The 26,082-nt window shown below is 57.8% G+C and overlaps 3 protein-coding genes across 8 annotated transcripts in view; 1 reads left to right on the plus strand and 2 right to left on the minus strand.

The window, feature by feature from the left end:
* Nucleotides 1–2,554: 2,554 nt before the first annotated feature.
* On the minus strand, nucleotides 2,555–9,239 carry FGFR4 (fibroblast growth factor receptor 4). 2 transcript variants are annotated; one of them, XM_027682708.1, is made up of 18 exons: nucleotides 9,171–9,239; nucleotides 8,692–8,797; nucleotides 7,458–7,727; nucleotides 7,263–7,352; nucleotides 6,961–7,127; nucleotides 6,750–6,873; nucleotides 6,273–6,463; nucleotides 6,021–6,159; nucleotides 5,745–5,938; nucleotides 5,356–5,501; nucleotides 4,981–5,102; nucleotides 4,771–4,881; nucleotides 4,453–4,643; nucleotides 3,928–4,050; nucleotides 3,782–3,852; nucleotides 3,400–3,537; nucleotides 3,227–3,332; nucleotides 2,555–3,145 (listed from the first exon to the last, which is right to left on the minus strand). In XM_027682708.1, the coding sequence occupies exons 2-18, from the start codon at nucleotides 8,762–8,764 to the stop codon at nucleotides 2,999–3,001; spliced, it is 2,403 nt and encodes an 800-aa protein (XP_027538509.1). In that variant the 5' UTR covers nucleotides 8,765–8,797; nucleotides 9,171–9,239; the 3' UTR covers nucleotides 2,555–2,998. The 2 variants fall into 2 exon arrangements, with proteins under 2 accessions (XP_027538509.1, XP_027538507.1); XM_027682706.1 differs by lacking the exons at nucleotides 8,692–8,797; nucleotides 9,171–9,239 and having other exon boundaries at nucleotides 7,458–8,170.
* A 4,139-nt stretch (nucleotides 9,240–13,378) lies between these two features.
* ZNF346 (zinc finger protein 346) lies at nucleotides 13,379–21,832 on the minus strand. Of its 2 annotated transcripts, XM_027682713.1 has the most exons (7): nucleotides 21,737–21,832; nucleotides 21,465–21,568; nucleotides 21,284–21,379; nucleotides 19,268–19,418; nucleotides 17,562–17,801; nucleotides 14,967–15,060; nucleotides 13,379–13,695 (listed from the first exon to the last, which is right to left on the minus strand). In XM_027682713.1, the coding sequence occupies exons 1-7, from the start codon at nucleotides 21,795–21,797 to the stop codon at nucleotides 13,590–13,592; spliced, it is 852 nt and encodes a 283-aa protein (XP_027538514.1). In that variant the 5' UTR covers nucleotides 21,798–21,832; the 3' UTR covers nucleotides 13,379–13,589. The 2 variants fall into 2 exon arrangements, with proteins under 2 accessions (XP_027538514.1, XP_027538515.1); XM_027682714.1 differs by lacking the exon at nucleotides 17,562–17,801.
* Nucleotides 21,833–21,918: 86 nt separating this feature from the next.
* Nucleotides 21,919–26,082, plus strand: part of UIMC1 (ubiquitin interaction motif containing 1) — a 40,148-nt gene continuing 35,984 nt past the window's right edge. For 3 of the 4 annotated variants that reach the window (XM_027682709.1, XM_027682711.1, XM_027682712.1), the window contains exon 1: nucleotides 22,169–22,274. The gene's annotated coding sequence lies outside the window, so the exon portion shown is untranslated. The other variant, XM_027682710.1, reaches the window with a different exon arrangement.

Here is a 26,082-nt window from a genome sequence, read left to right on the forward strand (position 1 = left end):
GGGGAGGGACTGGGAGCCACATCCTGGAGCTGGAATGAGGAATCAGCTGGTGTCCTGGCCCCTGGGGTGCTGGCTCCACCAGGGCTCAGCGTTCCTCCCAGGACCAGAACCATACCCATCAGGATTCAGCATTCCCCCAAGGACTACAGTATCTCCACAAGGACTCGGGCATATTCCGTACTCCCCTCAGACCAGAGCCACTTTCCCTAGGGTTCAGCATCCCCCCAGGACCACAGCATCTCCCCAGAACCAGAGGATCCCCCAGGGACCACAGCATCCCATGCAGGACCAGCAGTGCAGGGGCGTGGCTACAAAGCTTCTCAGCCCCACTGACACCCCACATTCCATAGGGACTCACAGACATGTCTCAGCACCATGCAAGAGGAACCTGCAGCTCCCGGGTGGGCAGGTTCTGGTGGGGCACAGCCAGGCAGGGAGCGGTGCCAGGACCTGGGGACTGGGGGCAGGCGGCGGGGTGGGGGTGGGGGTGTGTGGGAACGCTGCCTCAGGAAACCAGCAGGATTTACTGGGCTACATGCTAAATCCCCCTCACAAAAGGGGCCTGTTCGTGCGGACAGGATGCTGGTGGCTCAGCCACACTTGTTTGGCCAGCAGAGCCTGGTGGATTAAGGACAATTGGTTCAGCCCTGACAGAAAATACCAGGAATGTTAAACAATAAAAACTGCCTCCAGTTGTCGTGGGGCTATGGGATGCCCCAGGCTGCCTCCCTGCCCAGCCATGGCCCCAGCTGCCCCATGCCTGGCAGAGCTGGTTCTGGCACAGCCCATGTACTCACTGCTGCAGCTCTGGGGAATTCACTGGGGGATGTGGTGGTGCCTGGGGATGGGGTATGGGCCATCCCCCTGTGCTGGGGCAGCAGGTGGGCACAGTGCTGGGCACTGCCAGGCCCCTGAAAATATCTCTGGGCTGCACTGGTGTGGATTGGGCTGTGGGGAGAAGACACTGCCTGCACCTGCAGCAAGTCCATAAGTGAGCAGGGACAGAGTGAGGCTGTGGCAGGAGGTGGCAAGTCCCTGCTCACAATGTCTCCTTGTGCCCCCTCCACCTGGCGTGAAGGATTAGCAAACCCACCTACACCTCACCCTGTGAAAGTGGCTGTGGCCCTGTTTTCCATGGAAAGAGCAGCGCAGGGTAAGCAAGAACTGCCTGCCCTCTGTGCTGTCCCCTGCATGGAGACCCCAGTCTGGAGTGAGGTAGGGGCAAGCTGGGCACAGCCCCATGGGGTTCAGCCCCCTGTCCGTGCACCCATCTATGTTCAGTCCCGGTCCCAGTCAGGATCTGGGCAGTCCCCGTGGGCAGCCTGGGCAGTTTGCCCTACAGAGTGTGAATGCCCCATTCAGGGCTGTGCAAAATGCATTGGTTCTGGCACATTATCGGACAGCTGGGATTCTTCCCAGGCAGGCAGGCTGCCGGGACAGGCAGGTTTCACACCTGCCAGTGGGCTGTCTGCCTCCGCCTGCCATGCGGGAATGGGGGGCTGGCTCCAGCAGAGAGGGGAGCAGGGCTGGGGATGGAGGCTGCAAGCATGTCAGTGGGGCTGGGATCCCCCCAGCAGCCCTGCAAGGGCCTGTGACATGGAGGGGACCCCAGGATGGCTCTGAAAGCTGCCAGGCTCCCCAGCACATGCAATGCACAACGCCCACGGCTGAGCTGAGTCCCACAGTCTGCATCCCTTGAGACCCCAGACCCCAGCACCATCACAGCAGCAGGCAGAATTCCCTTTCCAGCTGCCCCAGGCCTAGATCCTGCCCCACAGCACCTGCCAGTCCCCATCCCCTTGGGCTGGTTTGAGGCAGGCTGTGCCAGAGAGCCAGCTTCCAGGCTGAGAGAGCCAGCTTCCAGGCCGGGGGGCTGTGAGTGCAGCTGGGAGCTGGAGGAGGAAACTAGATCTGGGGGCTAACGGCCGGCAAAGCCCAGCCCTAGATGAAACCCTAAACCCCAGGAGTGGGCTGGCAGGAGGGGGCAAGACAGCTGCAGCCCTCCCTGCCCACGCTGCTGTCATTGCCAGGCACCGCAGGCAAAGGGGGAGCGAAGCAGGTATCAGAGAGCAGAGCCAGGGCTGGAGACCTCCAACTTGTGCTCCCAGGGGCAAGGGGGCTTTGGGGAGACAGCGCAGAGCCCATAACTCACTTTTATCTGGAGTGCTGGGGCTGGCCTGGGCAGGGGGGATGCAGGGGGTCCCCCGTGCACAGGGCAGGGCCCCAGAGCGCTTTCCCAGCCTGGGAGCCCACGGCAGTTGGGGGATCGGTTTCAGGGCGATGCTGGTAGCGGAGTTCACGGTGGCTTAGTGCAGCAGTGGCTAATGGGGAACAGATGCGAGGGTGCTTTGTGCTGGAGCAGGCCTGGAGGCACGGGAGTGGGGGACATCGCTTCCTGCACCTGTGGCACTGCCTCTGTGTCCCTGTAGAGTGGTCACAGGCCCACCGCGCTGGCTGGGGTGAGGAGGCAGCAAGGAGGCAGCCGCTGATCTGCCTTCCCAGCTTATATGAGCCCTTTGCCCCCCAGGAGCAGCCCAGAAACTGTGCTATTGGGGTCTATTCCAAAAAAATAATTTATCAGGTTGATATTTCACGTACATAAATATTCATCTCTGTGGCTATGTACAGATGCAGCAGGAGGCCGGCAGCAGTGGGGCTCCCACCCAGAGACACTTCCACCGAAGTGCTGGCCAAAGCCCATCTCCCTGGGCGATGCCATGGGCATCCCACACTGTTCCTGCCTGGACAGGATCTAACTCCCTCTGCCAAACAATGCCAGGCAGGTCTCAGCCAGGACTGATGGCTCAGTGCCCAAACGGAGCCAGGAGAGAGGGAAACCCTGCCCCAGCATTGCAGCTCAGGGCCCTGCCTGCCCACTGCTCACCCCAAACAAAGCAGGGAACCTCCTGGGAAGCCTGGCAGCTTTCAGAGCCAGAAACCCAGACCTGCTCCCCACAAGGGCAGAGGCAGCCTTGGCATCACCCTTCCCTGCCCGCCCTTAAGTCCTCACACTGGGGTAGGAGAAGAGGCGGGGAGCCAGTGGCAGAGGGTCATGGGTGAAGACGGAGTCGTCGGAGGAGCAGGAGCTGGCCGTGTCCTCACAGGAGGGTGAGTACTGCTCGAAGGGCATGGAGAGGTCCAGGTACTGCAGGGAAGGACGGTGCCATCACCACCAGTGCTGTCAGTGCCCATGCTGCCCACCCCCACCAGATCCTCCACCTCTCACCTCCTCTGAAACGGCTGCCAGTATCTTGTCCAGCCCCTCCACAAGCTGCTTGAAGGTGGGGCGCTGCGAGGGCACGGCGTGCCAGCACTCCCGCATCAGCATATACCTGGGGGGCAAGTGGTGTTAATGAGGTCTCACTGTGTCCCCTGCCTCCCCACCTGGCCAGTACTCACAGCTCATGGGTGCAGTTAGATGGCCGGTCCATGCGGTGACCCTCCTTCAGCAGCTTGAAGAGCTCCTCCACAGGGATGCCGGGGTACGGGGAGCCCCCCAGTGTGAAGATCTCCCACATCAGGATCCCGAAGGACCACCTAGGATCATGCGTGGCAAAGGGGGGGTCAACCATGTTCAAGGGTCCTTCCCCAGCTTGCCTCTCTGCACCCTGCAGTGCTGTGGGAGCAGGGATCATCACCTCTGGGGAAGATGTGCCCCACTGCTGCTGCCCCCATGGAGCATCTCCATCCTACTCATGGGGACCCTCCAGTATGTGCATAACTCCACAGTGCTGCCTTGTCCCACACAGACAACACACCCTCATTCCCCCCCAGGACTCACACATCGCTCTGGTGGGTGTAGACACGGTCGAACAGGGCCTCTGGTGCCATCCACTTCACTGGCAGGCGACCCTATGAGAGCAACCCCCTGCTCAGCTCAGCCCTGGCTGGGGGTCCCTGTGCCCCTCTCCCAGGACCCCCACTCACATTGCTGGTTTTCTTGTAGTAGTCGATGTCATGGACGTCTCTGGCCAAGCCAAAGTCAGCGATCTTCATCACGTTCTCTGCTGTCACCAGCACATTGCGGGCGGCCAGGTCACGGTGGATGCACTGCGGGGGGGAGCGTTGCCCACAGGGGTGTGAGATGGTGGCTCCGGTTCTGTATGTCCCCTCCACACACCCAGAGGTGCTGTTTCTCTCCCACACATCCCCCAGCACTTCTGCAGTAGCGGGGCCACCCCCTCATCAGGCTTTCTGCAGTGACAGGCGCACTGCTGGGACACACACTCCTCGGGGGGTGGGTCAGGCTTTGAGCCCCACATTTCTGGGGAGATACTGCCTTGAGCTTTGCTGGATGGGGCTGGTAGGTTCTGGACAGCCTGTGAGAATGGGTTGGGCTCCCTCTCCATGGGGACAGCAGGTTCACCGGGGACACACCGTTCTCCTGTCACCACCATGCCCTCCCCAGCTGTGCCCAGCACAAGCAGCCCGCGTGGGCTGTGCCAGCCCTACCCGCTTCGACTCCAGGTACTCCATGCCACGGGCCACCTGGTAGACGCAGGAGACCAGGTCCTTGAAGGAGAGCTGCTCCTCAGGCATTGCCGTGACGTCGAAAGCATAGTCGGGTGTCGGGGGGCGGCGGGCACGGAGGTACTCGCGCAGGTTGCCCTTCGCAGCAAACTCCACAATCACGTACAGCGGCCCTGGGAAGGGCAGCCACTCGCTCAGCTCCTGCCCTGTCCCTCCCCAGCCGGCCACTGTCCCCAACAGCCCCCATCCCCTGGTCCTGCTCCATGCCCTGTCCAAACCCTGCCCACGCAGCCCCCTCACCATCCTGTGTGCAGACTCCCAGGAGATTGATGATGTTCTTGTGCTTGTCCATGAGCTTCATCATCTCCATCTCAGATATGAGGTCAGCCAGGTCCTTGTCAGTGGCATTGTCTGGGGAAGGAGGGCAGTGTCATCGTGCCAGCTGGGTGGCACCCCAACCCAGCACTGATGCCACCTCTGTTCCTGGGACACTGGCACAGGAGTTGTTACCTTTCAGCATTTTGACAGCCACGGTGACGGCTCTGTCTGGCCGGTCTCTGTCGATCCCGTAAGCCTCTGCCCGCACCACCTGGCCAAAGCAGCCTTCCCCCAGGGGCTTCCCCAGCACCAGCCTGGCAGGGACAGGCAGAACCGTGAGAGACCACAGGGATGGCCCCACTCCCCACCCCCACATGGACGAATCCTGAGGGGCAGAGGCAGTGTGGCTGCCCCTCTCTGTCCAAGCCGAATCCCAGTGCCCCAGGGTACAGAGGTGCTGAGGTGTCTGGTGGTGGCCAGAGACCTCCCCGTCTGTCACCCACGTGCTGCTGTCCCTGGGGCAGCTGGGAGAGCAGCCCCCAGTCCCTGTCCCACATGGCACCGTACTTGTCTCGGGGGAACTCCCACTTGGCATCAAGGGGCAGGTCCAGCTCCATGACACCAGCCAGCATTGGGGCACAGCTGGAGGAGAGACGGGTGACGCGCATCAGGGATGTGCTGGACTTCCCGGAGGAGCTGGAGTCCAGGGAGAACTGTGGAGACCAAGGGACCTCAGCCATCCTGCCCCATGTTCCAGGGCCAAAGAGAGTCCCAACAGTGCTGCACAGAGACCCTCACTTGGAGCAATGGGGCGAGGGAGCCACTGGAGGCAATGGGGAGGGGCAGCCCCAAGGCTGGTAGCAAGGTAAGGTGTGATGGGTACAAGTGGCACTCGTGGAGCCAGTTGGTCACCAAGGTCCCCCATGTGCCCAACAGGGCTCCAGCTCATCACCCACCTGTCGGATGAGTGGGAATTTGGAGAGCTTGTGGACCGCCATGGGCTCCAGGTGCTGCTTGCTCGACTGAGTCTGCATCCGGCACAGCACCATGATGATGATGGCCATGGCCACGGCTAGAGAGCCCGAGGTGTAGATGATGATGTCTGTGTACTTGGCCTCAGGGGCTTCAGCTTCCCGCACTAGCTCCTCCTCTGGAGAGAGCAAACGAGTTGGCCTGAGGCATGTCCTCTGCATGCCGGGGGTCCAAGACCCCACCCCAGGACCCCACCCTACCTGGCAGGACGGTGAGCCAAGCAGACTGGTAGGAGAGGCCGATGGAGTTCCCTGCCAGGCAGGTGTACTCGCCAGCATCCTCCACGGAGACATTGCGCAGGTACAGCACCTCCACCTCAGAGCTGTTGATGTCTGCAGTCTGCCAGGGAAAGGGATGGATGGTCAGCATCCCTCTTCCTCGGGGGGCTCTGTGCACCCCTGTCACCACTTTAGGTTGGATATCTGGGATCTGGGTGCTTCCACCCTTTTTACCTTGAGCACTTGCACGTAGGGGACCCCGTCAGGACCGTAGTTGCTGCCGTTCACCTCAATGTGCTTCAGCCACTGGATGTGGGGCTGGGCATCGCTGTAGACCTTGCAGAAGAACTCCACATCACTGCCCACAAGGGCCGTGGTGTTGGCGGGCAGCCCGGCCTGCAAGATGGGCCTGTGTGGGGACCTCTCTGTGCACAGGGAGCAGAGCGGTGTCACTGACACAGTGGCCCAGAGTAGGGGCTCCTTTCTCCCTCCCTCTCCACCCACCATGGAGCCACAGAGAGCCATTCCCCAGCCCTACAGCAGACCAGTGCAAGACGAGCCTGGTCTCCATCCCACATCCCTGGGGTGCAAGGGACATGTGGACTGCACCAGAGAGAAGCCATGAAGCTCCTCCACCCCCTTCCCCTGACCCCAACCCCTCTGCCTGGCGTGGGGGGAGCCTGGACCAGCGCTGTGCTGAGGAGCCCTCACCCAGCACGTCCAGGAGGTAGCTGTAGCGGATGCTGCCAAACCTGTTTTCCACCAGGCAAGTGTAGTTGCCACGGTCAGAGGGCACCACACTCTCCATCACCAGGCTCCAGTGCTGATGCCGGAGCTGCCGACGGGGGAGATAAGGCAGCAAGGTGAGATGGGGGAGATGGATCCCAGGAGGGGAGGTGTGGTAGGGGGAGCTGGCCCGTACCCGGATGCCCCCGATGCGGTGCTCCCCCCGGAACTCGCGCCCATTCTTGAACCAGCGGATGCTGGGGCTGGGGGTGCCCGAGGCCGGGCAGCGGAACTTCACTGTGTTCCCCGCGGGGACTGCATACAGCTTCTTGTCCATCCGGTGTGGGTGAGTCCAGTAAGGAGCTGGGGACATGTGGGATATACAGTGGGAGGGGGCCAAAGGGCAGCAAGGGGCCTGTTCCCAGCTGCCTGTGCTGTCCCATGCCCCTGGTTCTGCCCCAGCTGCCCTTTTCTGCAGTGCCCTGGCATGGTACTGACCTCTGGGCACATAGATGGGCTCCTCATTTCGGTCTCCGTGGGGACTGTCGCCATCACTATCTTCATCATCATCACCTGATGCCAGGGAGTCTGCAAAAGGAAATGGATTGAAGGGGACATCCCTGACTGCAGGGATATTTAGGCAGTAGCTGCCTTGCTGCCCTGGGGGTTGCTTGGCAATGCCAGGGCCCCTACCCACTATGGAGATGGTGAAATTGCGCAGGATCTCCCCAGTCCCCCGTGCCTGGCACACGTAGAGCCCTGAGTCCTCATAGGCAACCTCCGAGATCTCCAGCAGACTCTGCTGGACATGGATGCGACCTCCCGAGACAAGAGGCCGAGACTCCTTGTACCAGACCACACTGGCACCGCTCTGGTTGGCATCACAGTACAGCTTCAGCACATTGCCCGGGTCCAGCAGGAGATGTTCTTCTTCTGACTCCAGCAATGGGCTCTCAAATAGCTCTGGAGAGACACGGTGAGTGCCCACCCTGGTGCTCACCCCTCCCAGGACCCCACCACATGCCCACCCCAGTGCAGAGAATATGTGGTGTGACACAAGCTGGTGCCCAGCTCTGCCACCCCAGAGGCGGGTGAGGGCTGGACTCTGCCCTAGGGCACAGGGACATGCTTTCCCCGGCGGCATGTCCTGTCCAAGGCCACACATGGCACCATCCTTCCACCACTCCCAGTGACACAGGTGCTCCAGCCCATTCTGCTTCACTCAACCCAGCAACAAACCCAGCCGGCCACCCATCGTTGGACCTTCACATGGCCCAGGCATGGCCGGGACCCCTACACCTGGCTGTCCCCGGAGATGCCCAGGCTGGCAGCAGGGCCCTGCCTGCCCATGGCCAGTAGCAGCGTGTGCACCTGGAGGGCAGACACCACCTGGCTGCCAGAACAGCAATACCAGCGCAGCCCGACTGCCCGCGTGCAGTGGCCTGGGGGTCAAAGTGCGTCCCCAGCCCTCTGCGTGGCCAGTACGGGTGGGATGTGAGGTAGCTGGGCCTCTAGTCCCCTGGGACACGTCCTCCTCCCGTACCCACCATGGCGAGGCACTGCCAGCACCTCACCAGGAGCCACACAGAACCGCGACAGCCCACGGCGGTCACGCCACCCTGCTCTGCCACGCATATCCACCGAGCGAGCCAAGCCTCCGCGGCACAGGGACAGCCTGTCTGGAGCCACCCTGCTCCTCCCAGCCTCCACACCTCCTCTCCCGGTGATGGAAACGCTGGTCCCCGTGCCATGTCCCCGGCTCCCGCCAGCCCAGCCCCGCAGGCAGAGCGGTGGGGCTGCGTGCCCAGGGTGAGCACTCGCACCCCCAGCCCGGGGCTCGCTGCCCATCTGGGATGGGGAAAGTATTCAGAAAGCATGACTCCCTTCCCGCCACCTCCCGGCCCCGCTTCGCCCCCCGCAGCCGTACCTGGTTCCATCGCCTTGCCCTGGGCAGCCGCCGCCAGCAGCAGCCCTGCCACGACCTGTAAGAGGGGCCGCATCTTCCAGGCCCCCGCGGCGAGGGGGGTCTCACCCTGCGGGACAGGCAGGGCCGGGTGAGCGGATCCGGGCGAGCAGCCCCCTCCCGTCCCGGGGCACCGGGGAGCAGCGGTGCGGAGTCCCCAGGGCACGGCGAGAGCGGGTGAGCATGGAGGGAAGGCAGAGAACGGGTGTCCCTGGGCAGTTTGAGATCCCTTACAAAGCCTCCCCCCCTTGGGAGTGGGCATGGAGAGGGGGGAACACCCCGTTTGGATGCCGGGAACACGACCCGTCCTGCCAGCGGCAGCCTCGTCAGGGCGCTGGGGGAGGTTTACCGGGAGAAGAGGGACAGTGGGGATTCCAGGGAGGGGGGAGAGTGTCCCGAGTGGGGATCCCGAATAGTCTCGGGGGCGAGGGTCGCGTTGTTACCGGTGGTGACGGACTCCCGCGGCGGAGCCGCCCGCGCTGCGCGGGGAGGGCCCGGGCAAAGTCCGGGGGCAGCGGGCTCAGCGCCGCCGCGCCCCGCACCGCGGCCCCATGGCGGCAGGACCGAGGACGGCTCTGGCTCCGGCTGCAGGCAGGGCTGGGGCTCGCTCCGGGCTGGCTCCCGCCCCGCTCTGCCGCCGCCGCGGGGGCGCGGGCACTTTGTAGGGGCGCGCTCGGGTTACAGTGGCCCCGCCCGGAGCGCTGGGAAGGCGCGGGGGGGGACGGGGACCGGCCCCGCTCCGCCGCCTCCTTTGCAAACCGACCCGCCGCCGGGCTGGGAGGATAGTGGGGGGTGTCACCGACCGCGACCCCCCCCCCAACAGCGAGAGGCGGCTCCCGGGCCCCGGCGCTGCACCATCCCCGGGAGGGTGAGAACGCGTGGGACTGCAAAACACCCGGGGCTGCTCCCCTGTGCCATCTCCCAAGCAGACCCCACGCGTGGAGAGCAGCAGATGGGTCGGGGGGACAAGGCCACCCCCGTTTTCCCCCGTGGCACCCCAGTTGCTGGGAGCAGGAGCATCCTGGCCCCGGGATGCCGAGGGTGCCCCGGCAGCAGTGCCCGCCGGCGGATGCCCTGGCCCGGGCTGGGCGCGGAGCGTTGCTGGGTACCCGGCAGACCGCACGCTAATTGCGCCGTAATTAGTTGTAGCGTTATCGCTGCCGGTGCCATAAAGCGGCTGTGACCCTCATTAGGAGCCCATAACGGAGCGTCATAAAACACCCAGAGGCTGCGAGCCAGCGTCGGAGTGGCCTAATCCGGCCCATAAACACTTCGTCCTCACCTTCCCCGTGCTGCTGCCTGTGCCGGAGTGGGCAGACCCCACCATGCCCAGGCCACGCTGCCCATCTGCCCACACAGGACCCCTAGGCACTGGGGGATGCCTGGCCTCACACACTGACCCAGTGTGGTCCCCAGGCACACCTTCCCCTGAGCATCCTGCTGCCGTAAAGGGGAGACAGAAGGTGTCCCCAGCACACGGCCACGGTCCGGTCCCAGCGTTGCTCTCCGTTGCTGCATCGCCATCTGCTTCACCATCTCTCTGCTTTCCAGCAAGACCTTCCACGGTCCTGCTGAGTCCCGCATGCAGCACTGTCCATGCCTGGTGTGGAGCCTGAGTTCGTGTGAGTGGGATGCACTGTCACCCCTTACCCTGTAGGGCCACACTGCCAGGGCCAAAGCAGAGCCATATCTGTACTGCTCCAGCACGCCAAACCAGCAACTTTCAGCATGACATGGCTTCATTATGAGGTCTGGTTGGTGCACCGTTCCCCTGTGCTGCCAGGGTGCTGGTCCCCCCCCGGGGTGCAGAGGTGCACAGAGCAGTCCCAGGGGCCAGCAGCCCCCAGCAGCTGTTCATTCCTGCTGATGCGTGAAGCGGACAAGAACATCAATTTCACGGAGCAGCGGCCACCCCTGCAGAGTTCACAGCGTGCCGGAAGCACAGAAAAATGTTGGGTTCAGCTCAATTCGAACCAAAACCAAATTAAAACCAGAGAGAAGGGGTCGTTCCCAGTGATGGGAACACCAGGGGAGAGCTGGGACTCTGGGGAGCCCATGGGAGCCATGGCCTAGGATGGGCAGGGAGAGATGCCCTGTATCCCAGGGTTCCCCGATGCTGGGTGAAAGCAAGGCAAAGAGACCAGTGCTGGCACCTCATCCCATGGTACACCAAGCATCCCTGCTGGGTCAGGGCAATGCTGGGCACAGGCTGGGGCTTGGTGGGATGGAGCCGTGGGCAGCTGGGAACCCATAGCCTCCCTGCCGTGGGGCAGTGCTGGGCCAGGGCTGGGCTGCCTGGCTTGATTTATAACAGCAACTGACGGCAAACAAAAAGCCCTTCACAGCAGCACAGCCCCACCGCCTGCCATCCGCTGCCGGCAGCACCGCCATGGCCTCTGCCACGCCAGCAGCTCAACAAGGGGGGATTGTGCCAGCACAGCACCCTGCGCTGCTAGTGCACCCCTGTCTCAGCACCCTCCTCTGCTGCTCCTGTCTCCCCAGCTCATGGACTGCTCCCATCACTGTGACACTGCATGGGATGTGTGACCCCTGCCTGCTGAGCCACAGTGGGAGCTCAGATGCAGTGGGGTACCCAGAGAGGGAGTGTGTCCCCATAGCCCTGCAGATGGGGCAGGTGGACCCACTCTGCCCCATGCCCAACTGGGAGAGGTGACCCCCTGGCCAGACCCTCAGGCTCACTTACAAGTGCGGGGCCCCACGGCAGCGAGCACGCACAAGGGGCCGGGCGCCGGCATGCTGGAGCTTCATCCTCCCGCCCCTGCCCCTTCCCCCAGGCAGTAAATCATCCCCACTCCTCTCATGAAAGGCCCATGTATGCACTGCCGGTGCAGGGAGCCTGCCTGGTGCCAACAATATTGCTCTTGGAAGGCAGCCGGAGCTGCAGGAACACAACCGCCCCTTGTGCCTGGCCCCAGCGCTCGCCGACACTCCCGCTGTGGTGGCACCTGCGGCCAGCAGGAGCACGCGCGGCACCGTGGCTCCTGGGGGGCCGGAGCCTGGGGGGCTCTTTCCTCCTGGAAGTTTCTCTTGGCTTCCTCTGAACAGCAGTTGTTTGAGGGGCAGGAGCCCCAGCTCCCTGTACCCCATACGTGTATGGGGTCCAGGAGCTGAGGCTGAGCAAGCTCATGCCATGTACTGGGGTGATGGGAACCCCTTGGCACAGAGGGAGCGGGCTAGCCCTGGAGCACAAGGGTGAGCCCCAGCACGAGGGCTTCCCTCTCCATCCAGCTCCACTGGCCACATGGCAGCTTTCAGCCACAATCTGCTGCCCTCACATCTGTGGGGACCCACCACGGCAGGCAGGGCCCACGGCAGAGGGGCAGCCACCCCAGGCTGGGCAGGGCACTCTGCAGGGGTTGGGTCCGGTGCTGGAGGTAAACAGCCAGGCTCAGGGCAGTGCTTCCCACCAGGCCCTGGTCTTGCCTGCCCATCCTTATCTCCAGCTGGGAGGGACTGATGGAACAACCCAGCTCGGTTAAGGTTTAACCAGGCAGAACTTGGCAAACATGAACCTGCTGCTCCCTCTGGGGAGCCAAGAATGTGGGGCCCAGCACAGGGGCTGCAAGACAGGGACACTGAGGTCCTGGGCTTTGGCCATAGCATGGCACAGGAGCACTCGCAGACTGGGGCAGCGAGGGCTGAGTGGGGAAAATGTGGGGTGGGGGTGGCCTGGCAGCAGAGCAGGCAGTGCCATGTCTTGTCCCTGCTGCAGTCCTGTTGCCCCTTCCTGTCCCAGCTGTGTGTGGGAGTGCTGGTACCACAGGCAGCACAGGGAACAGGGTGCATGGGGCCAGGATGGGTGCTGCTCCCCTTGGGGACGTGGCACATGCCATGTGCTGGGCTGGGAACCATGGTGCCCACCCATGGGCCAAGCAAGCAGGATCTTTGCCTCTCAGCCCTGTCCCCTGTACAGCACTGGGGAGAGCTGCAGCCACGGCAGGGGGCGTGAGGCAGGAACGGGGCCACCCCGATGCTCCCAGCCCCTAATCGCAAGCAGGCACCCGGCCCTGACTCCACATCTGCACCTGATTTACTTGCTGGAGCCAGTGAGGCCACGAGGGATGGCAGCGGTTGGGGCTGCAGCTGGGGCTGCACTCCCCCCGGCTCAGGGGGAGCCCCATGGCCCAGCCCTGCACTTCTGGAGCAGCAGTTGGCCCCACGGAGCTGCTGCGGTGAGGGCAGGGGACTGTGGCGCTTCTGTGGGGGACGTGGCTGGCGGGCAGCTCATGCCCTTCCCCGTGTCTGCCAGCTGGGAAGCACTGGGGCTCAGCCCAGGGAGGCAGCCAGAGCCCTGGTCCAGGGCAGGGATGAGCAGAGCTGGGCTGACAGCATGCCAGCATCAGGGCACACCTGGGGACAGGGGCCACTCTCTGTCCTCAGCCTCCCCAGGCTTGTGGGTGGCTCTGGCCCCACAGCCTGGCTCCAGCTCCCCTCTTGTCACACCTAGGCATGCCCGCAGGTGCTGGTGTCCCTCTGAGAGCAGCCCAGCAGCAGGATGGGCAGCCCTCCAGAACGGGGACAGGGAGGAGGTGGCCACTACCAGCCTGTTGCCAAACCCTCCTTTACACCAGATACACACTTCCTCTCACACCGCACCCACCTTCACAGGAAGCAATTACACAATGAAAACTACTCTAAAGGGAGTGAAGTATTTGCTGTCTAGCAAGTCTCTTCCAGCTGGATCCTTTTCCTGACAGATTCAGTCCTCGTTTCTGCTCAACGAGTGCATACAGGAGGATAGGGTTTTGCTTATCCAGAGGGATAATGAAACCGTTGTGGGCTGGCAAAGGATGTGCGTTCTGGGGCCACCAACAACTCCAAGAACAGTGCTGCAACTTGCTCTAGAAGTCTTGGCTGAAGTAACTGTAGCCTCCTGGGGCAGTTGACTCTTCCCGGACATACTGCTGCGGTGGGAACGGCCCGACAACTGGCACTGCTCCTGGCATCCTGCACATCGAAGGGAGCAAGAGGAAAACACAGGAAAAAAAGGAGACAATGTCACAAATGCTCTGAAACATGCCAGCTGCAATCACTGCTCAGCAGGCACGGCTGTCAGCAGAGCAACAGCCTACTGCAGCCAAGGCAACAACTTGCCAGAAAACCTTCCAAGTGCATCCTTGCCCTCTGTGCCTGTGTGTAAACAGACACCTTTAGCATGGCAGAATTAGCTGCAGCACAGCTCAAGGACTGCTAAAGAGCTCCCATTACAAAGCAAGCATCCTGCCTCTCCGCAGGCTGCAGGAGCTGGAACAGGACTGCACGGCTGAATCCAGAGCAGCTTTCTGAAAAGTGGCTGCAAAAGCTATGACAACATCTCTGTGCTTAAAGGGAACATTCATGTGTGTGTGTGTTGGGAACATCCTCAGTGCTATCTCTCTAGAATGGGATACTTCCTATTCACTCATTCAGTTGTGCTGTTTGAAAGCTGAAACTTTTCTGGGATGCAGGATGGAGCACAAGTCTTCCAATCAAGTACTCCAGAGAGCCGAGGGACCGTGGGGCTGTTATTTCATAGACAAGCAACAAGAGACCCCAGTTTTCTTCCCGACTCATTTGGGAAATTTGGCTACGAGCCTGTCCTCACTTGAGGGAGGGTTTCCTAATACCTCTTCCTTCTAAGAAGCTTTCTAAGCAACCCAGGTTCATTATTGAGTCTCTTTTAGTGAAGGCTCTTAAATTAAAGATCTGAACTTTGACAGTGTCCAGAATAAGTATTTTTGGTATTAATCACCTGGCAACCTGATTTTTTTCAATTAATAATATATGCAGGGGATGCCATTATTTAACTTGCCAGCCATGAGAGGGAGTTCAGGAATACAGTCCAGGTTTCTGGAGCATGCTGACTCCATGCCAAATTTTACAACAAGCAACCCCAAGGGAGATTAGAATGGCAAGCAGATCTCCACTGAGCCAGTTCTTAATTAAATTAAAATCTCAGCTGTTAAGAGAAACCGTGTTTAATGGGTGTCAGGCTCACTGCAAACGACTGTGCTGAGCTGAACTATCAGGAACTCAAAGAAACTGGAAGCAGCACAGCCGGGCTGTCTGCAGAGGGAGCTGCTGGAGTGGCGTCAGGACACACAGAGCCTGCACAGACCCTGCTGTTCTGCTTGGAAGTCAGCTGGAGATACGCGTTCAAAACCGCATTTTAGGTTATATTTAGGCCATTGATTTGAACAGCGAGGCTGGAAACACACTTAGACAAGAACGTTACTTACTGATTCTTGTGTTTGAAGCCACTGATGTGAGCTTGGTACTGCTCTATGGAGTTCAGCACTATGTTACATGTGCTGCAGGGGTAGCCCTTCCCGGCTGAAACAGACAGCAATGTTAGCACACACAGCCAGCCAAACCCGGTGCCTGACTTAGAAACAAGCGAGATAATCAATCACTTCATGTGTTAAACAACCCTACACAAAGACAAATAACAAGTCAACAGCCTGACCAGGCAGGGAGGTCACACAATCCCACTACCCCACTGTGTATCAGCCAGTCACTGTGAGGGAATCACTAAGACAAAAAAGCTTTCCTAATGAGAACATGGGTTTGTTCATCATTAACAACAAAGACACATTTCCTATGAATAGGTCACAGTATCAGACATAGTAAAAGTCTTAGCATTAGGACCCCAACCCTGATGCTATATTGCCTTTGCAACTCCATTTTTTTCCCACATTCTCACTTCTCCTGATCTGGAAATCTCATAACAGAGAATGAGAGAGATACTGAATTTGTAAAGCTTATAGCATTTCAATAATAAAAACAGCCAGAGGAGATTACACCCGATGTCCAGCTCCACAATGCAGCATTCTGCTAAGCCTTGCTGAGGTGCCAACTGAGGATATTAAGCTCTGTCCTCAAGCAGTTTGGTTACAGTCAGCGGATCAGTTAACTGCCAGGAAAAAAATAGTTTCCAACAACAGTTGTACTAGACAGGATCAATGGTTTTGTGTAACATGACAACTCCAGCCGGACTAAAAGTTCAGGAGGTCACAGATACCAAACAGGCAAGCATGGCAGCACAGGATTCTCTATCAGGGAAAAATTCTGGCAGTTGTCCTCAAGATATTAAGCGTTCCTGGATTTTGGCTCACTGGGGAAGGGCTCTGCCTGGGAGTCTCACAAGGAAAACATTTCATTAAGGTGAAAGAGGGCACGGATCCCAGGGGTGCAAAGCAGCAAATCACTGAGCGGGAAGCAAAACATAGCATGCAACAGACACTTCCCCACGTGGCTGCTGCACCTCAGAGATTCCAGACTCCAGTGGGATATTGCACTCTTAAAATGGATCTGGATCTGGGCAGGAAAGGCCAGAGGAGCCTATACAGTCTCAGGTCTGCCTCCCTGCACCACCAAGGTCAAGATCTCTCTATTGCAAATCCAGTCACAGGTGTGTGCATGAAGTTGTCTAAACTGCACTTCTGCACCCCAAACCTCTGGTTCCCAGAGGACTTTAAGCAGACAAACACCTCAGTGTTGCACTGCAAAGAACACCTGCCAGCCAGGTCCCAGCAGAGAGTTTAGGGACAGGTGTGGCTGTTGGTACACAGAGACGGCAAAGAGAGTGGGAGAAAACATCCCTGACTACAGCCCATCCCATCCCATGCCATCCCATCCCATTTGCCCCGAATTACAACCCAGGCTCTGAAACTCTCCAGAACAGCTGAAGTGTCCCGGAGATGTGTCTGTATGTACTCCGGTTCTGCTGGCACTTCCTGGGACACATCAATCACATGGGCAAGGGCACTGCCCACCTACCCAGCCCACCTGGGCCGGGGCTCCTGCCGCTGTCAGCGCCTGAGTCACACTCAAGTAGAACCATTCATCAGACCCCACTAATTAGGTGCAGAGCAGATGGGTAACACGAGATACTGAGCACCTTCTCCATCTCCCACACGGCCACGCAATGTGGGAGAGAACATTACTTGGCTAATTGAGCCTCATTTGTCATAAGTGCTACCGGTATCTAAAGGTGGCCTGCAAAGAATTAGAATAATTAATCTTCTGCTTTGTGTGGGTTTTTACGACAGAGAAAAGAAGCCCTTGATGAAGATTTTAAGATGATTTGTCTGCTTATTATTTACCTCGAGCATCCAGCAGGTACTAAGACTTCCTGGTCCAACAGAAGGCTGTTGGGAAGAACAAGGGCGTTTTCCTAATGCTTTCACTGGACTCTGAGGGCTTTCATCATGTACAAGCGCTCATAAGCAGCAGATCATAAACCAAAAGAGTTTTAACTGTCTGCCTAAAGTTCCTCCTTAATAGCTCTGGAGTTTTTTTCCCCACATTCCTGCTTGCTCCAGAGAGAGTTGCATTAGTTCATCAGATGGAAGTGCCCACACAGAGGCAGAAAAGCATTCAGGGAGAAATCTCTCTGGCTTTCATGTGCTTTGAAGCAGCAGGTGCAGTTAAACCTATTCCTTCCATCTTTGGCTAGTCCCCCCCAAAGATGATTTTCAAGCATCAAATGCCACTTTTATCTTTCCATTTTGGATGCAATCACCTAACTAGGAACAGTACTGGCCAAAATCCCTGGATTATCCACACAGAGAATAAAAAGGACATGTCCCCGATTAAACAACATCACAAAACACAACCCAAAGCTTGTCGTGAGTAGCTACAGTCTAAAACATCTGCTGCTAAGGGGTTACAACCAAATCAATCTTATGGCGTATAATCAAGTCCCTCATCATGAGCATTTCTCCCCTGCTCCCTCCACACAGACTCTCTCGTCCAAAGGCCTGTCAGACACATTCTGTTGCCCTCCCACCCTGCTCTCCAGCTGGTTATCAGCCTCCCTGCTGAGAACTCACCCATGAAGGACGATGCAGGTGCATCAGGGGTTCGGCCATAGTGCGCCATCAGTTTGTGTTTGGTCTCTTGCTTTCTGTGCTTCTTGCCTACATAGTGCTGTTTTGCCATAAGGGGGTTGTTGAAAGTGGCATGGCAGAGGCTACAGAACTTGTCTGGGTCAGTAATGTCCTTGTTCTCTTCGTTAGAAGATGCAGTAGAGGTGGGGAGAGCAGCAGGGTGTTTCTGTGGGGGCACTGCTTCTGTTGGGTGGATCCAAACTTTTGGTCAGTCTCAGAACTCACACGTAAAAACCAGTCACTTTATTTCCCCCAAACTCACATTGAAACTCATAACCTGCTACACCTAAACCCCAAACCTAGACAATGTAAGACACCTTGATAAATTCATGATGCTCCTACCTCTTCCCATAACGGCACAGAATTTAAAAACATGTGGTAAGATAAGTCAGAGTACGCCAGGAAAACTTTCAGAGTTTAAAAAAATCCAACAGATTTGCACATTTCTCCTTAATGTAAGCATGACTGTATTCATGAAACAGTAGGTATGAATGAGTTTCCACCTGCTGTTACCATTCCCCAGCCAGAACAGGGGCACAAGCCCCTGCACAGCAAAGGCAGTGGGTTTCTGGAAGCAGCGGGCAGCTGCAGGAGTTGATTGCGAACTGAGTTCATGAGGAGTCTTGCCTGAGAAACAGCATGAACGGGACTATGTCTGACACAGTGAATCCACACAAGGAACTGGCTTCCTGTGTGATGGAGAAACCTGCAGCCTCTCACTATGCAGTGCCAAAGACCAGAGCAACAAATCTTCTAGGGATCAGAGAGCTCTTCTCATGCCAAAACCAAAGGCATGCACCAGACTGCTCAGTGCACGTCCACCCCTCCCTGCAGGCTCCTGTCTTACCCAAAAGCAAGAGCTCCAAAGAACTAAAACATCCCACGGGCCACCCTGACCCCAGAGGTGGCCTTGCTCTGCACACACATCTTAGCAAAGCCACGAAGACACCCAGGACAGTTTCTGCCTGGAAGATCCCAGCTCAGAGCCAGCACAAGCTGCCACCCTCAGGTGCACTCAAATGCTGTGTTTTCCCTCCATCCTGAGCACCTGCAGTCCACCAAGCTCGTGGCTGCCCCTACCTACCCTGGACAGAGGGTTTCCCTCCCCCCCCACAGAGCCTTTCCGGCTGCTAGCAAAGGGGTGGGACACACAGGCAGCTGCACCCCAGGCAGACATGGTCAGACAAGCACATACTGATGCTCCCCAGCTGTACTCTCCCAGTCCCCAGCTATCTGCAGCTCACCAGTCCCTGAACCTCAGAGGCCACATTGTTGTAGCAGAGCAGCTCTGAGGAATTTGCCATATTGGAGTTTCACCAGTCACTACAATCCCTGTAAGCTTTCAGTGAGCATCATATCCTGTGACAGACATTTCTACAGTGTAACATCACACTCCTGGTCCCTGCACACAGGGATGGGGACAACTCTGCTACCAGCTGCATTTCTCCCAAACAAAGCAAAGCAAAAATCCACACAGCTTTTTTGCCCACTGAGCAGGCTGTCACAGCCAGGTCTGTGGAGGTGCACTGCTGGCTTCTTCTAATTCATAACAAAGAGCACACACACCCTCACAAGAGCTCACACTTGGGGTGCAACAAAACTCTCAACAGCCCCTCAGGACAATGCAAAGGCACTGCAGACACTCATACCTTCTGCTTTGGGGGCCTGCTGCTTCATGTTCTTGGCATGAGTCTTGCCCAAGTAGTGAGATGTTGCCACGGCTGGAGAGGAGAAGGTCATGTTGCAGATGGGACAACACTTGTTCCTGTCCTCCCCGTTGCTGCCTTCCTGCTTGCTGTCCTGTGCACAGAGAAGCACAGAGAACCGCAGAGTGGCTGATGCCAGGAGGGACCTCTGCGGGTCACCCCGTCCAGCCTCCTGGTTATGAGGAGAAACACTACAGCTTGGGGGTTCTGAGAAAAGGTTATGACAAGAAACACTACAATTTCAGAGTCTAAGAAAAGGTAGCCAGAGACATTTGGGTGCTAAGACGTGTGACTGAGTAGGACTTCCATGATGCAGCATCACACTCTCCCTTTACTGCAGAGTGTTCTTGCACCAGATTACCATTTTTAAACCCTTTGGCAAACACTCCAGGCAGAAGGGCCGCCCTCGCCTGTTTGGGTGAAGGACATGGTTAAGTGTGTGGCTGCCAAAACTGGACCAGGCAGCCTCGTCCCCTGCAAAGTGCGAACTGAGCAGCGCGAACATCACTATCAGCTGGGTCATCTGCAACATGATTCCAGCAGCGCAGGGAGCACCAGGCAGTTCTCAGCCTGACACTATGTGCGAAGGCATCCGCCACTATCCCCCACCTCCCTGCAAATGCCAGAGTTAGGGATTAGAGCTGAAGCAATCATAAAAGTAGAATCTGTTCCCCAAGGGAGTCAGGAGCAGACAGATGGCTGAATGGAAGTGGGGCCTTTACTGACCAACAGGCTTCAGCTACTGGCTGAGGGCACCCACATAAGTACAACAAGGATTGCTCTGGGAAGCAAATTCCCGTGGATGGTGAACCCAATGTGCTCTGTATGATGTTATGCAACAATACTCCTCACAAGCTGTTGCTCCTATTTTTTCTCTGCCATTTCAAGCAAAACTATTAAAAAAAGGTAACATGCATTTGTTTAAATGGAGAAGAAATACTCACAGAGGCTGTTTGAATGGGCAGGGTAGCAAGAGCTGGGACAAGGGCTGGTGAAACACCTGCCATTGAGCTCCTCAGTTCTCACAATGCCCTTTCTGAGAGTCTTTTCCTCATTCACTTACAAGGCTGTTAAACAGCCTTTAGCCCAGCAGGTCCTGCTGTGCCATATTCAGCCCTGAAGGGTCCTGCACTCACAGGATGGGTCAGGTTGGAAGGGACCACAGTGGGTCATCTGGTCCCACTTCCCTGCTCAGGCAGCACCATCCCAGAGCACGTGGCACAGGATTGCAGCCAGACTGTTCTGGGATATCTCCTGTGAGGGAGACTCCACATCCACTCTGGACAATCTGTTTCAGTGCTCAGTCACTGCACAGGAACGAAGTTCTTCCTCACGTTCAGGTGGAACTGCCTGTGCATCAGGCAGTTGCTTCTGTCTGTTCTGTCTGTTCTGTCTGTTGCTTCTTGTCCTATTGCTGGACAACCCTGAGCAGAGCCTGGTCCATCCTCTCACACTATCTGGTCCTATCTTCCTCTCAGACACTTTACAGAATCACAGAATCATTAAGGTTAGAAAAGGCCTCTGAAATCATCAAGTCCAACCTGTGACTGATCCCCACCTTGTCAACCAGACCAGAGCACTGAGTGCCACGTCCGGTCGTTCCTCGAACACCTCCAGGGATGGTGACTCCATCACCTTCCTGGGCAGCCCATTCCAGTTCCTGACAACCCTTTCCATGAAGAAACTGTTTGTGATGTCCAATCTGAACCTCCCTGAGCACAGCTTGAGGCCTTTTCCTCCTGTTCTGTGGCTGGTTGCCTGGGAGAAGAGGCTGACCCCCACCTGGCTACAACCTCCTGCCAGGGAGTCGTAAAGAGCAATAAGGCCTAAACTGCCTCATTTTCTCCAGGCTGAGCCCCCCCAGCCCCGTCAGCTGCTCCTCATGACTTATCATCCACACATTTCACAGACACTGATTTACAGACCTTACTAATAGGCAGCAATCGAGTCCCCGCTCACCTGCTTCGCCTCCAGCTTCATCTTCTTCCCGTGGGCACTCTCCTCCCCACCGTGGATGGACAGGTACCGCCTCACCTTGTTGGCGTGTTTCTTGCTCTGGGGAAAGCAGAGAAAGACCCGCTCTGTGCCCCGCCGTGCCCGGGGGGTGGGCTAAGGTGGGGGGATGCTCCCCGTTCTTTACCTGGTAGTGCGCCAGCCGCTGCGACTCGGAGATGAGCAGGGCGCTGCACACCTTGCACTGCGCCTCGGTGAAGATGTGTCCGTTCTCCCGGATCAGCCGCTCCACTGTGGAGTGGGGGGGGCACAGAACGGGGGCGTCAGCGGCCCGGTCGGACCCCGGGAGGTGCGGGGCGGCCAGAACAGGGCCGCCCCACACCTCGCGGCGTCTGACCGGGCTGCAAGGAACCTCGTGGGGGCCCGGCCACCCGCCCACCCCCGGTCCCGCCGCCTCACCCGCCTCTTTGCCCACCGGCGGCCCCGCAGCGTCCCCGTTGCTACCGGCCCCGTCCGCCATGGCCACCACCGCCGCCTCACGCTGTTCTCGCGAGAGCCCGCCCGCGCGCCCCCTCCGCGCCTAGCAACGGCGGGGCGGCCTCCCGCGAGAGCGCCGCGCCCGCCAGGGGAGGCGGCGGCGGACATGTTGGTTGTGGGCATAAGTATAGGGCGCGGCACGGTGGCGGCCGGTCTTTGTGAGTGTTTAAGCGACGCAGCGCATCCTCCTCTGGAGGAAGCGGCGCCCCAGGCTGAGAAAACGGCGAGACCGCCTGTGCCTCAGGGCGAGGCGCCCGGGCCCCGCCCGCCATGGACATGGCGCCGCCCGCTTCAGCGCCCCGACGGCCACGTGAGGAGCAGCGAAGCCGCTGCCGCCATCTTGGGTGAGGGCAATGAGGCCTCGGCCGCCAACTTGAGCGCGGGTGCGGGACCCGCCGACCGGGGCCGGTGCGGGGAGACCTGGCGGGGAGGCCGCAGGCAACGGGGCGGCCCAGGCCCGGTGAGTACCTTGTGCCCTGCGGGGCCTGCTGCTGCTCCGCGGCTCGCCCGGGGCCGACTCGCCGCGGGGCTCCCGGGGCTGTGAGGGATCCCCCTTCCTCCGCCCGGGGCCGTTCCCCGGCTCGTGGTCCCCGGGGCTGAACCCTCCCCTACCTCCGCCCCCCCTTGCGTGACCACTGGCCCCTGCTCTGGGTGGCCCGGGACCGGCCCCCAGCGCTGCCTCCTGGGGAAGGGACACCCTCCGTCCCACCCCCAAGGGCAGCTCCCCTGTTCCTTCCCTGGAGATGCAGTGCCTGGAGATACCCTGGAACTCCTCCTGGCCTGTCCCCTGGGGAGGGAACCCCAAAACCAGAGCTTTGCCCTGGCCCCATCCTCTAAGGCCAGGGTGCTTCTGCCTCTCCTGTTCCCCCGACAGGCCTGGCTTCCTTCTCCCAGGGCAGCCCCTGCACACTCCCCTCCCTCTTGTTTGCTCACCTGTGGCTGATCACCTTCCCCCGAGCTCACCCCCATCCCGCCTGGGACCCCCATCCTTCTCCGCAGCGTGTTGAGTATCCCTGACCCCATCCTTGTCACTTTCCCTGCAGAGCCCTCCCTGCCCGAAGGCAGCGGGCCGGGAAGGGGACAGAGGGACCCTGGGCGTGGTCTGGGGATGGGGTCACTTTCCTCCCACGTAGTAGGGGGGGGAAACGTTTTCCTCAGCTGTCCTTGGAGAAGGGAGGTGCTGCGCGTGGGACTCGAGGGCACTGGAGCACGGAGCAGCTCCCGAGAGCTCGGATGCACTCGGCCGTGCGTGGCCTCTGCCGTGCCCGTGCCCTCCCTGCGAAGAGCTAGCTCTATAAACGGATCAATCCTGTAAACAATTTCTCTCTCCCCGGGGCGCTGCCAGCCCTCGTGTCCTGCTCACGGAGCATCAGCTGGGCCCTGCGTGCCGGGTCGAGCCGAGGGTCCAGGGATGATATTTCCATGGAGGCGTGTGGTGCTGACCTGCCTGAGCACGGGAAGCATCGTGGCTCTGCTTCCCAAGGCGGGGGGAGTTGTTTACAAAGCGACAGCCTGTGTCTCCAACGGCTCAGGAACTCATCCGGGGATGAGAGTCATTCATTTTTTTTGGCTCTGTTTTTCGAGCATTTTTCAAGCTGTCACAGCTTGGCAGGTCTGTAGCTGCAGTGTCAAGATTTAGAATTATTCTGTCGGTAATTGCTTTCTGATTCATCAAAATGATAGATGAGAGGGAAAATGACAAATAATCACAAGTTGGGGATCTTCAAGGATATCCCTAAAAATGTGACTGGAGAAGCGTGGCATGTGCGAGTCCCTTGTCAGGAGGTCACCTTTGCTGTCAGAGCTTTTACGAAGAAATTCTCTTAAATTCAGAGTTGGAAAAAAAATCTGGATAACTGCAAAATCAGTCTGTGAACCAAACTGCAAAGGTAGTTTTAGATAATTCAGTCTTTGGCCTTTTTTTTGCTGGGTCTGAAAACAGGTATGATCCCCTCAGGTACTGACAACTGTCCTTTCCAAGGGTGCTAAAAGCAATAGATGGTTGACTTCCCTGCCTGAAGAGGAGGGCTGTGCTCTGATGCATGTTTTTTTCTCTCAGCTACACCAGCTTGTCTAATAAAAGCTATTGCTGCTCTCCTACTCACAGCCTCAGACTAGCACAGCTACGACTGATCTCTTACTTGTCTTGTTCCCTTAGTTACATTTCCAGAGACTCTCTTTGCCACAAGTCCCTTCATTTTCAGAAGCGCTGTGGGAGTTGTGTGGTTACATCTCTTACATCTCCTCTTTTCTCTCCTTTAAATGTTGAAGGTAGGTGACTCATCATAACTTCAGTTGATATTTCTCAGTGATCTCTTATTTAGCACAGAGCACCAAGCAGAAGATGTATCACAGAGTCAGAGGAGAGATGGTGATACCAGCGTGGATTTAAAAAAAATAAGAGGCAGCACAGCAGTTCCTTGTTGCTGTTTCTTTTGTTGTGAGGGTAAGGAGGTTTATAGGCTGCCTTTCCAAAACCAGTGACCCTCCGTGGGCCTTTCCATGCTCCTTGTAGCGCATGTGAGTGGTTTTCCAACGATAAGAGAATGTTCCCCACCACCATGGATACAGCAGCTGGGTGTGAGGCTTGGCTCATCTCCCTGGACAGGGAGGGCAAAGAGACCATTTGGAGCAAAAGATAAAAAAAATGGAGAAGCTACAATGAGGATATTCCAACAGGACCTGAGTTCAGCTCAGCTGGAGCTAAACAGCGTTGTTTTGCAGGAGCCAGAGCTTTTCCAAAAGCAATGCTTATTTCTATTTCCCTTTCTATAATGGCTTCAAACTGACAAAGAGCAGGGTTAGATTGGATATTAGAAAAAAATTCTTCCCTGTGACAGTGGTGAGGTACTGGCACAGGTTACTCAGAGAAGCTGTGGCTGCCCCATCCCTGGAAGTGTCCAAGACCAGGTTGGATAGAGCTCTGAGCAACCTGGTCTAGTAGAAGGTGTCTCTGCCCATGGCAGGGGGTTGAAACTGGATGATCTTTAAGGTCCCTTTCAACCCAAACCATTCTGTGATTCCTAAGCAGACAAACACTGGGGGACTGCAGTGGTCCTTCAGTCACTTTGCCATTTGTACAGTATTCTGCTTTCAGAGGGCTCAGTAAACCTTTGGTTCAAATCATGACTCACCAGGATAATCGTCTTTTGTCTTTGCGCGTGTGTGTGCGTGTCTTTGCAGAGGGAGGGAGGCGAAGGGAGTCTGTGAAGGCTGTGGATAGTAGGGCTGGAGCGATGTTATTCCTCACCTTGCTGCTTGGACTGTAGATGGAGCAGTGCACTGCAGTTCTCGGCACTGATGGGGATTTTGGACTCCCTGCTCATTACTGTTTCTATACACAGCGTCTGTTTGCAATTTTGTGGTGTTACAGAGAAGGGTTTGGCTCTATCCTGGGTGATGTACAGTCTCTGTTGCATCTTCTCTTCCTCTTATTTTAGATCTAAGCAGCACACTTGAGCTATTTGAGTGATCTTGAAGGAAAGCAGAGTGATGCTGTGGAAGGACACTGGTCTGGGAACCAGCCAACTTGACTTGCATTTCCAGCTCTGCTGTTCTCTGGTGTGAAATGAGGGGCTTGTTGTTTAACCACTCTCTGCACATGTTTAATTCTAACTTCAACAGAGCTGGTCATGCTCAGCCTGCTTTGTAAGGCTCTTTTACATCACAGTTCAGGAAGCACCAAATGTTGTTGTTGAGTTATCTGGCAAACAGCAAGCACAGGCAGGAAAGGGTGGTTTAACTCTGTGTGCCTTCCCGCTGCTCTCTTTCACCAAGATCTCTTCCCAGTCCTCTCCTCTGAGCCCTTTTGGATCCAAGCAGCTGACGCTTGCTGTGCATCCCTCTCCAGCAGTCTAGGGCTGGCAAGGGAAGGGATGCTGAAGTACCAGCTTGCAGTGTGTGGGCACCTGCGTGCACAGAGCACTCAGGTTTGCACTAATAACGCTCAGCAGGTTCCTTGCTGCTTGTTAAGTGCCTTCGTTAATGCGGATGGTTTGGGCATGTCTGCCCGGAGTTCTTCCGGAGGCTGCTGGTCATTGAGAAACCCAGGCTGCCGGATAAACCTGTTGTCTTGTTTCCAGCCTGCCTGCTGCCAGTGCCTATGTTTTCCCTGTCTGTAGTGCTGGAGCAGCCGTGCACCAAGTGGTGCTGAGGGCAGGACAGCATCCTTGGAGGAACAATGCCTTTCCCCCTGGTTTTGTTGAATACAAAAGCTGACAAAGGGCTGTGCTGTGGTGGCTTCTTGGTCTGGTGTGCAACTGTCAGCT

Source organism: Neopelma chrysocephalum, unplaced genomic scaffold (assembly GCF_003984885.1).
Source record: "Neopelma chrysocephalum unplaced genomic scaffold, ASM398488v2 Primary Assembly neopelma1_63, whole genome shotgun sequence".
NCBI classification, from domain to species: Eukaryota; Metazoa; Chordata; class Aves; order Passeriformes; family Pipridae; genus Neopelma; species Neopelma chrysocephalum.

Coding starts and splice junctions, on each gene's coding strand:
- FGFR4 (XM_027682706.1), bottom strand. CDS start 7,929: ATGTGTGGCCTTGGACAGGACATGCCGCCGGGGAAAGCATGTCCCTGT. Junction 4,051..4,452: donor AGTACCTGGAGTCGAAGCGG/GTAGGGCTGGCA, acceptor TCCCCCCCGCAG/TGCATCCACCGTGACCTGGC. Junction 3,333..3,399: donor TCTAACTGCACCCATGAGCT/GTGAGTACTGGC, acceptor CTTGCCCCCCAG/GTATATGCTGATGCGGGAGT.
- ZNF346 (XM_027682713.1), bottom strand. CDS start 21,797: ATGGCGGACGGGGCCGGTAGCAACGGGGACGCTGCGGGGCCGCCGGTG. Junction 21,569..21,736: donor GCCGGTGGGCAAAGAGGCGG/GTGAGGCGGCGG, acceptor CCCACTCCACAG/TGGAGCGGCTGATCCGGGAG. Junction 15,061..17,561: donor ACCTGCATCGTCCTTCATGG/GTGAGTTCTCAG, acceptor TGTCTGTTTCAG/CCGGGAAGGGCTACCCCTGC.